This window comes from Orbicella faveolata, unplaced genomic scaffold, assembly GCF_042242905.1.
Source record: "Orbicella faveolata isolate gen_17 unplaced genomic scaffold, um_ofav_v1 contig_15, whole genome shotgun sequence".
NCBI classification, from domain to species: domain Eukaryota; kingdom Metazoa; phylum Cnidaria; class Anthozoa; order Scleractinia; family Merulinidae; genus Orbicella; species Orbicella faveolata.
The window spans coordinates 9,280,001-9,290,000 of NW_028301542.1; the positions used below are offsets into that span (position 1 = coordinate 9,280,001).

At 41.2% G+C, this 10,000-nt stretch overlaps 1 protein-coding gene across 3 annotated transcripts in view; it reads left to right on the forward strand.

Annotated features, from left to right (window-relative positions):
- LOC149113462 (alpha-1,6-mannosyl-glycoprotein 4-beta-N-acetylglucosaminyltransferase-like) overlaps positions 1 to 10,000 on the forward strand; it is an 18,942-nt gene that overhangs the window by 610 nt on the left and 8,332 nt on the right. Inside the window, exons 1-2 of one of the 3 annotated variants that reach the window (XM_089288325.1) lie at positions 161 to 188; positions 9,005 to 9,208. In XM_089288325.1, coding sequence (XP_089144451.1) covers positions 9,031 to 9,208 — 178 coding nt within the window. In that variant the 5' untranslated portion in view covers positions 161 to 188; positions 9,005 to 9,030. Of the gene's footprint in view, positions 1 to 160; positions 189 to 7,287; positions 9,209 to 10,000 lie in introns of those variants that run through there. The other 2 variants (XM_089288326.1, XM_089288324.1) reach the window with 2 other exon arrangements.

The following is a 10,000-nucleotide window of genomic DNA, read 5'->3' on the forward strand; positions in this document are numbered from 1 at the left end:
TGCAAAAGTTTGATTCAGGCGACGTACTTCTGCCGTGCTTTTGATGAAATTAATTCCTGAATTTAGTGCGGCACAGCAAAAGCACGACGTCTGAACCGGGCCTAGAATCGGGCCTAGAATGCGTATTCTTGTCGGCAGACATGGTGCCTCATGTGAATCAGTCATGCAGAGAAAAGACAAGACTTAAGGTGCGTTTCTGTAAGAATATCCGAGATTGGATTCTTAGCAAGAAAACTTAGAATAATAACATAGAAGATAATTTTCCTGCTCAGCGCATTGAAAATTCTTTCCAAAGAGACCTCTCTTGATCCAAACAGTACCCTAGTTCTGGAGATGCAGCTTTTTTTCGCCGTGGACGCAAATGCAAACTGTTGTAAATATTACACAGCACTTACGAAATTATGAATGTGCAAAGATATGCACCGGGAGTTCCAACGAACGGGAAACAAATATTTCATCTGTGTTTGATAAACCTTTTGAAAGAGACGCATTTCGTTTCAACCCGTTCAGTACCTTCCGAGAAACGACTTTCGAGCGGGTTAGAATGCACTTCTTGTCAGCACCGAAATTGGCGCGTCAATTCTCGACGCTTGGTCCAATGATGCGACACCTATTTAAGTTCACTTCGGAGAAAGACGTAATATTTGCTACTAACCCGTTTTATTAGTAGTACTATTATTTATTATTAATCGTGTCCGCGTAAATGAGATGCAATTTTCCGACCGTTTACGGATGGAAAACGGCCTTTTCCATCCGTACAAAGTGTACGGATCGACAAGCCGTGCCACCCCGTCGACTCCGGTAAGTGAGTAAGTGATTTATTTTCTAATAAGTCTCCTTAATGAGATGCAATTTTCCGAACGTATACGGATCGAAAACAGTCTTTTACTGTCTGTCAAACTGTGCAGATCGAAAAGTTGTTTTATCTGAACGTATCAGATTGTGTGTACTGGACAACCGTTCTTTCTTTTGAAGTTCCGAAAGTTTCTGCACGTTGCTGTTGTTCGGCTCGCAGACACTCGATCTCATTTGTAACGTTTGCTCGGCTATTTTTAGTTCCAAGGCTAACTTCTCGGCCAGCGATTTCTTTCTTAAAACGGAACGTTTACTTGAAGTAGTAGACTCACTTGGCGTAAAGAGTCGAGGTGTTTCACCTTCTCCTCTGTTTGAGGCACTCATCTTGGCGCGGCTTGAATGACTCTTTCACAATAATATAATAATAATAATAATAATAATAATAATGGCATTTCGGGCAGTATATCCACAGGGTGGCTCTTCGCCTGCTCGATGCTAACTAAATTTACAATTGTAAAAAGGTTAAAAGATATCTAAAAATTTATATCTATGTGTAAACGAGATAAAATTGTGTTTTAAGATATGCTAAAATAGATAAATGAATAAATAAATAATTAAAATTATGCCAGATGTTCTAAAGCTCTCTTAAAAATAATGTTTTTGGTGTCTTTACAAAATTTGATATAGTCTTGGCAGCACCTCACGTTGCTGGGCAACGTGTTAAATAAACCTGCAGTCTGGTCCTGTAGAGTATTATTAATTAAAGATCTCTCTAACTGAATGCTGTTACTAGATCTTAAGCATCTTTCGTGTTGAAATACATTAACCACAGGGTTCGATGATAATTACACGCAGTTACACGGCTGACTTACAGCTTGGCTCGGCGATTTCGATCAATATCTGGCTGGGTGAACCAAATTTCGCTGCTGGACGACAATTAAACTTGGCTGGTTCGTTCAAGACAACTTTATTCGCGGATTTTACACTCAGAACAACATCGCTTTCACCGCTCACGTTTTACAAACTCAACTCATGATCTAACACGCGCGCACGTGACCCCTAGCAACGAGCTGGCCTGTCATTCGTAACATGGCAACACGACGGGAAAGCGGGAGGCACGGATAGCACTTGACGCTGGGTGTCCCAACTGGACGAATTTGTGTATGCTCTCTGTAAAAGGAGAAAAGGCTGATGAGCACATACCTATGGGGCGCCGTTTGTAACGAAAATGATATAGCTTAATTTTGTGGTTTTTTTCGTTATTTACTAAATAAAGTTTTGTGATATGATATCATGCGTTAAGGATTTGATATATTAAATCCTGATTTCAAATCATGCGCTTATGATTTGATATAATAAACTATTATTTCAAATCATGCGCTAATGATTTGATATATCCTGATTTCAAATCATAAGTTTATGATTTGATATAATAAATCCTGATTTCAAATCATAAGTTTATGATTTGATATAATAAATCCTGATTTCAAATCTTGCGGTTATTATTTCAAATCACGACTTACTGATTTGAAATCATAGCTCATTCGTTGACTATTTGACGTCCGGCGGATGATGGTTAATTTAATCGCTTATTTAAAACCAAGAAAAGCCTTATTTCAAATAATAAATCATTATTTGATATCAGTAAAACCATGATTTAATTTAATAAGTAATAAGTAACTGCAGCGCGTCCTTGTGACTTGGCACGTGAGTTACTAACGCGGGAGTATATCGCAAAGATGACACACAACCAGAGAGCATCTAGACAGCTAATCCGGTGACCAAAGATTTACTCACGCGGGCAGCCCAAGGCCCCAAGCGGCTTTACAGTTTCACCTTCCACGAAAACATCCACGCACAACATTATCCTTGGGATAACTTGATGCCATATCTAAAAATAACTTGAGCGGGATTTTCCTTATCCTTTCTTGCTCGCAAGTAGTTTACGGGACGTCTTATAAAAAGAAACTGATAAAAGTTATAGTTGTCTGCGACAAAAAAATGAGAGAACCCCAATGAAAAACCTTAACCAAATCTTTCATCCAAATAAAGACACTACGAAAATTTATAACCGCGTCAAGTCGACAGTTCCTAGGTATCAAACCCAGAATAGGTTTTTGCACCTTCCCGTCACTTAAGTGAGTAAACCCTCCCGCTCACGGAGGTTTTCATTGTCTTTCCAGGCGTTCGGTAGTTGAGGAACAGCGCAAGCACAACTAATTGAACGCCTGTGAGGGGCTCACTATCTAATACGAAAAAAAAAAAAAAAAAAAAAAAAAAAAAATATATATATATATATATATATATATATATATATATATATATATATATATATATATATATATATATATATATATACATATACATACGCGACCCAACTGGGACAAGAATCTTAGCTATGCGAAAGATGTACGCAGACTGTACACTGTTAAGCCCACACTGGCCAGTGGATCCTGCGAGTCCATGGACTGCTATCAGAGAAGGAACAGTGCACCGTTTTTTTTTTGCACAGCCAACGAATTCCAAACAAGTTGCGATGACGGGGACACATCGTAATTGTTAAATGAGACTCTTCAACTTCAAAAATGCCTAAAATATTGCACAAATTGAAGGATGATTACTTTGCGGAACGACAAAGAACAAACAGCTTGACCAAATAAGGTTGGCAATTGATGAATTTTTAAGAACGATTCATTCAAATCATTTGTATTACTTGCAGCAATAGGATCTGCACAACCGGAATAAGACATATTTCTAGCTCATAAACGTAATAAGGAGGAGGACCAGAATACGGAGGAGGGGGAAATGGCTCAACAAAAAGTTGGGACGAGGGAGGAATTGGTGAAAAAAGAAGGCAGGAGGGAGAAAAGGAAATGCTGGGAGTAGGAAGAACTGGATGGACCTGGATGGGGAAATAGTTTTATGGAATATTTAAAGTAGGGAGGAGAGAAAAATTGGTTTAAAATCTAGGGAGAAGGGAGATTTACCCTCCTGTTCCTCCCCCTTCCCCTCCCGTATAACGTAAAAATCGGCTTGCAAATACAGCCGGCTATAATCGTATATTTCGGAGAAGGGTTGAGGCCGCCAGGCCTCACCACTAAGAACTCTTTAAGGGATGCTCGCATAGATTTCATTTAGGTAAGAGTGTCGGAACTGCAATGAGTTGTTCTTCTTCGAACAGATAAAGAATAACAATATTTAACTGCCTGACAATAACCGTGACTTTTGAAGGTAACCTTGAATTTTCAGCAAGTTTTCAATTACAAATTAATTCCCGTCCAAACTAAACTAAACTCACACCCGCTTATTTGAAATTTGGTGCTTTTTAGGGCCTATACAGTGATCGATAATGCTTAGTTAGGCCTGCAATACTAAACACTCTACCTGCACGACCAAGCAAGAGTTTGGATTCACTGTCCACGCCAACATCGTCATTTACTTTACAAAATGTCAGATGGCCATTGTGCACTGGCCGATCGTTATGCACTCCACATTTGCAGGACTTTCTAAACTGGAGCCGGAATTACCACCGACCAAAGTCGAGTACTTACAAAACGCCATGGCAACGCGCGTAAGCGTGTTTCTCGGGAAACAAGCAGTTATTCCAATCCGGACAGCGTATTATCTCTTGGTGCGATTGACCAGAAAACCTTTTTTGGTAAAATTCTATTAGAATACACCGGTGGGGAGAAGTCCCCAGGACTATTCGCTGTGAAAAGTCCCTTTCAGAGTTTACATGAGGGGACTGGTTGCGGAGGATTGTTCCCTCGTGTGCAACTACGTACGTTTTGCAAATGGCGTAATACATTAGAACACTTTAAGGCCCGGTTTAAACGTTGCATTTTACATGGGCCGAATCTAATAATAATATGAGTCGGCCCGAATTTAAAAGTTCGGCATTTGATTTAAAATTGCTGAGCGTGAGCGACGTGTTCATTCCCTGACTCCGTTTCAACTTTCCCATCAATACGGCTGACAATGATAAGGAGCACATTTTCCGTTTAGATTGTAAATAATATATTTTTAGGATTCTAATTATTTTAAGCTGAGGGCCCCAAGTTTATCAGTAACTTAAGTTACTGTCACGGGTCAGCCTCATTAAATAAAGTCTTTCACTTCACTTCACTTCACTTCACTTTTCAAACACCATTTATTCGCGCAAACAGGATGCAGCGATTTACCATGCAGATGGCAGTGCATTACCTCTTAAATTCTGATTTTCGTTTCACTTTCAAGTTCATAGACTTCACTCTCCATCTTCTATGTAACTTTGCTGAAGAGAAGTAAGACCCCCCGCATACACTAGTATCCTCAACAGTCGCTTCCCTACTCCGCATGTCATGTAGCATAGAGCCGTTGCTTGATGGCAGAAACATAATTGGTTTTGCATGACTACGTTACACGATTGGAGCAAAGCAAGAACCACACATACTGGTATCTTCAACAGCCTTCCTTCTACATCTCCTACTGCAATTGCCGCCGAAAATTCCCTTCATCTTGTTGTCCGCATGTCATAAAGCACAAAACTGTGGAGTTATGGGTATAATATAGCTTAACATTTATGAATTAGATTCGGCACATGTAAAATGCGGCGTTTAAATCAGCTGTCGAACTTCAGTCAGAATATTCGACTAAACTCGCATTTAATTCAAATATGTCGCATTTAATTGATTTAAACGTTGCATTTTAGATGCACTTAATTCGGCAATTAGATTCTGCCACTACTCCGTAGGCCTTATTGCTGGAATCTCCGAAAACGTGTAAATGAGCTCCGCTCCATCCTAATGGAAAGTACGATCAGGGAATTTGAATAAGCGGGACGGTTTCCAACTCCTCAAACCATGTCCACCAATGAGGTTTAAGCTCCTCTAGCAATTGGCTGTCCCAGCTTACCTTCTGTTTCCACAATCCTTGCAATATCATTTTGACTCTCCCTGTGAATGGCTCATATCATTGTAATCTAAGTGGATCAAACACTTTTGCAGCAATACTCAAAACGCTTCTCTTTGTGAGCTGGTCATGAAGCGCCTTAGTCTCTGACACGCCTTTCGTTAAAGGGAAACTGATTGTGTCGGCATTTGAATCCCACTCCAGGCCCAGAACTTTCGGCTTTTTCAGTAGCAATGGTATTTTCAGCCACCAACTTCTCCTTCAGTTTACTTGAGTTAGTGAGGTTCATTCCTGCACTAACCAAGCGATGTCGTGAATGACGGTAATAGTGCTCCGCGTCGTCATCGTCACTAACTCCAGAGAGGACATTGTCCACGTACATGGAGTTCTTCAGGTCCTCTGCGACCCAATCATCCTTTTGCTTGTGTAGGTGATGCCTCAGGGTTGCTTCAAGGAGAACTGGTGAGGGAGATGCTCCAAACAACACTCGATGAAATCTATAGCATTCAATGTTCCTTTCTACATCGATTGGCTGTTGAAGGTTCTTAATCCGTAGGAACCTTGTTGCATCTCAGTCGACTTTCGTTAATTCAACTTGGAGAAAGACCTTTTCGATGTCTGCTGTCATGGCTATCTGAGGAACTCGAAACTTCATCAACAACGCACTCAGGTCTGGTAGAAGTGACGGTCCACCGTGAAGACAATCATTTAGACTGGGAGCATCAGATGAGGTTCTTGCAGAGGCGTCGTAGACGATTCTTATCTTGGTTGTGACTCTTTCTTCGTTAATAACAGGGTGATGAGGGATTTAGTGCAGGGTTCCAGTGTGACGGTAAGGGTTTCCCACCTTTTCAATGAACCGTTCTCTTAACTGGCTGTGGATGATTTGATCATAATTCACGAGCTGCTCTGGATTTCTTCCCAGACGACCCACTAATGTACGCAGTCCCTTCTCATTAAGTCCCAGATTAAATGGCAGTGGCGGCCTATCTTGTTTTCATGGTAACTCACTGACCGTAAACAAATTCAGCAAATACCGCAACATCGCAAAACAAATTCACCAAATACCGCAATACTTCAATACCGAGTGGAAACTCGATGTCACACCGAAACCATAATACTCTGTGTGTTAAGTTTAGAGTAACTGATAGCAATGAAGAATTTGTTAATAAACGTTAAGTTAGGTAATTTCCGATTTAGACATTATAATCAAAATTCGTAATATCTATCGGCGTATTGGCTGATAATTAACTAACATTAACTTACTCTTTTCCGATTAAGGGAATGTTCAATTGGAGACTAGAAAAGACTCGGAAAACGCTGGAGAACTTTGAGGATAATTTATATATGTCTGAATTTATGAAACCGTGCTAATTTCAACACAACCACCCTGACATTTTCCAAGAAAATACACAGGCTTTTTCACTCAATCAAGCACAGGCACTCTGTCAACACACAGCCTACTCACCCACCTTGCTTGTGTCTGGCTGGCTGGCTGCCGGCCCCTAAGGCTGCAGGGCATTGCTAGCCAAGGCTGTCCTGCAAAGAAAATGAGCAGTTTTAACTGAGGAAAGTGCCTCTCTCTATGACCCCCCCCCCCCCCCCTCCCCGCTGGGGTTAGGTCCTGGCAGCCCCGATTGGTATCAGCTGGTAGCCAGGTCCCAGGGCTATCTTCCCCCACCATCCTTGACGGAAGCCCACCTGGCTTTTCAAGCACCGCAAAGGCCTCCCCGCCAGCTATCGCCGGCAGGCAGGCGTGAACGTTTTGCCTTAAATTTGACACGGTTTTCATAAATTCACACATATATATACTGTCCAAATGCCAAAACACCGCATCATGCAGGTTCAAAATACCGCAAAAAATTGTCTAATACCGCAATACCACAGCCTGTGAACGCAGACGTATTTCCGGCTGTCACTTGGTTCGGCGGAACCAAGTGACAGCCGGAAATACGCCTGCAATACCACAAACCCCAATGTCTCTCCTCAAGGACGAAAACAATGTGTTCATATTGTTCACGATCAACCTCAAAGCTAATTGGTTTTCTTCAACCATTATGTTTCCAAAATAATAGTCCGCCTTTCGTCAGGCGCACCATTTCGTAGCTGAATTTTGAAGACAAAAAACATCAAAGTTTTCAAGATTGTTGTACACCAAACAAAATTTAATTTTTTTGACGATGGCGTTCAACAACAATTCTGATATTGCAGCCGCGTTAAACGAGTGTTCTTCCGTTCAGGAGTAGGAAAATTGGATTGGTTCCGTCAGGATTACTGAAGAGTAAGCCGTCTTCTCTCTCCGATGTAAGGTCCATGCTGGACCTTACACTAGAGCGTGACTGGAGGGAAAAGTGTCTGCCTCCCTTACAAGTCCTTCTAATTTCTAGCGCCCATTTAAAAAAAATCTGTCTTAAAGGATATAAACCTAAAATCCTATATGTAAGCAAATTTGTTTTATGTTCTTTCCACGTCTGATAACATCGTGCATTGCCAATGACTGTTCAGTGTGTTCTTGAGAAGCACGTCACGTGGCCAGCTGTAGCAAAAGGCATACCGTAAATCCTCGAATTAGCGCCCCCCCTGGAATAAGCGCCTCCTTCAAATAAACGCCCCTTCTATCAGCCAAAATTTAACATAACCGCCCCCCACCCTCGAATAAGCGCCCCCCTCCCCTCCCCCCATTTCGTGGACGAGTAATGAGACAACAAAGGATGTATAGTTTTCGTCATGTAGTATTAGCTTTGTACATTGTTTCAGTTTTTCAACACGTTTCGTTTGGAAAAAAATTACAAGTACTAACGGTTCCGCGATTTAAACTTTAGGATCAGCGTTTTATGTCGATAAACAGCTAATGTTGCTGTTTATGCGGATATGCTGTATTAAAAAATGAACATGTCAGGCCACGATTTGGGAAAAATTTAATAAGCGCCCACCCACCCCCTACCCCCTCGATTAAGCGCCCCCCTCGAATAAACGCCTTCCGTCTTCTCGTAAATTTGAAATAACCGCCCTGGGCGCTAATTCGAGGATTTACGGTATTGGATGATACCATTGTAAGTGAGTTTATCGAGTTAATGACAGAGTTTTGAGGGTCACCTGCTCTTCAAACGCCCTCGTGAATCCTAATTAAACCACAACAGCCAGGCTTCACGCTCACAACCGTGCACCTGTCATTATAGTATTCAGTCTTCTAAGCAGGGAAATGCGTCTAGCTCACGTTTAGTATCGATCCCTAGAAAACGCTGAAAGCCTATTTCTATGTGTCCCATTGCTGCAATTAATATTCCTGTGCTCATTTATATTTTCTTCTCCGTTGCAGTTCAAGAACACCAACCAATTTTGAGTATGCGTTGCAGATTTAAGCGCAGGTCTCATGCAAAGTTTGCCTTTATGGTCTTCACGGTTTTCGCCATCGGGGTTCTCTTTGGAAACGTGTTCACTCCATTACCACTGGATCATCCGGATCAAGAGGATGGACTGCCAAATATCGTGACGAAAACCTCAAAATGGAATCGGTTTCTGGGTGAGTAAACTAAAAGTTCCATAAACCTAAACGCTCTAAGGGCCGATCCGCACTAGCAGACAAAATTGTAAAATTAAGAATCGTAAATATAAACGCAGTGGTTGCGTCTATCGCCAGCAGGTCAGATCGATTGAAAGAAATTTATTTTTCTTGAAACTAAAGCTACTCATTTTTAGGCTATGATGACAACTGTGAGTGAAGTCAACAACGATAAAACAAAGGTACCGGATGAATTTATTTTCGTAGTGTTTCGCCCATTTGTTTTACTGCAATCTGCCGAACTCGATGAGTACATTGATTGACAATCAATGTACATGTAAGCTTATTATTAAAACTACGGGTGCATACGTTTATGCACAAGAACAATTGCGTCTGTGTTTTTATGTTTTAGTCCATTATTTTGTAGTCCTTATTATTCACCTCTGAAAATTAAACTAAAACAATTATTCGCCTTTGGCGAATAATTGTTAAATATTTCGATTCTTTACACATATATCAACATTTACGGTAACACTAAGAAAATGAATCCATTGTGATGAGCTGGGAGAAGCACAGGTGGTGTTGGACACGACTCGCAAAGCATGCCGGGAGAACTTTTCCCTGGAGCTCATTTTCATCTGATCGCTGAACGGCAAACATCTCCACGCGCTGATGGTGATGTCGAAATATGACTTATAGGAGGTTCGTTCGCATCCGATGCTGAAAGAAATCTGGAATGACATCCATATGAAATGTTCCGCGGGCCAAGTAATAGCTGTAGATGACGTCTGCTCGATTTACAAAGCCACCATT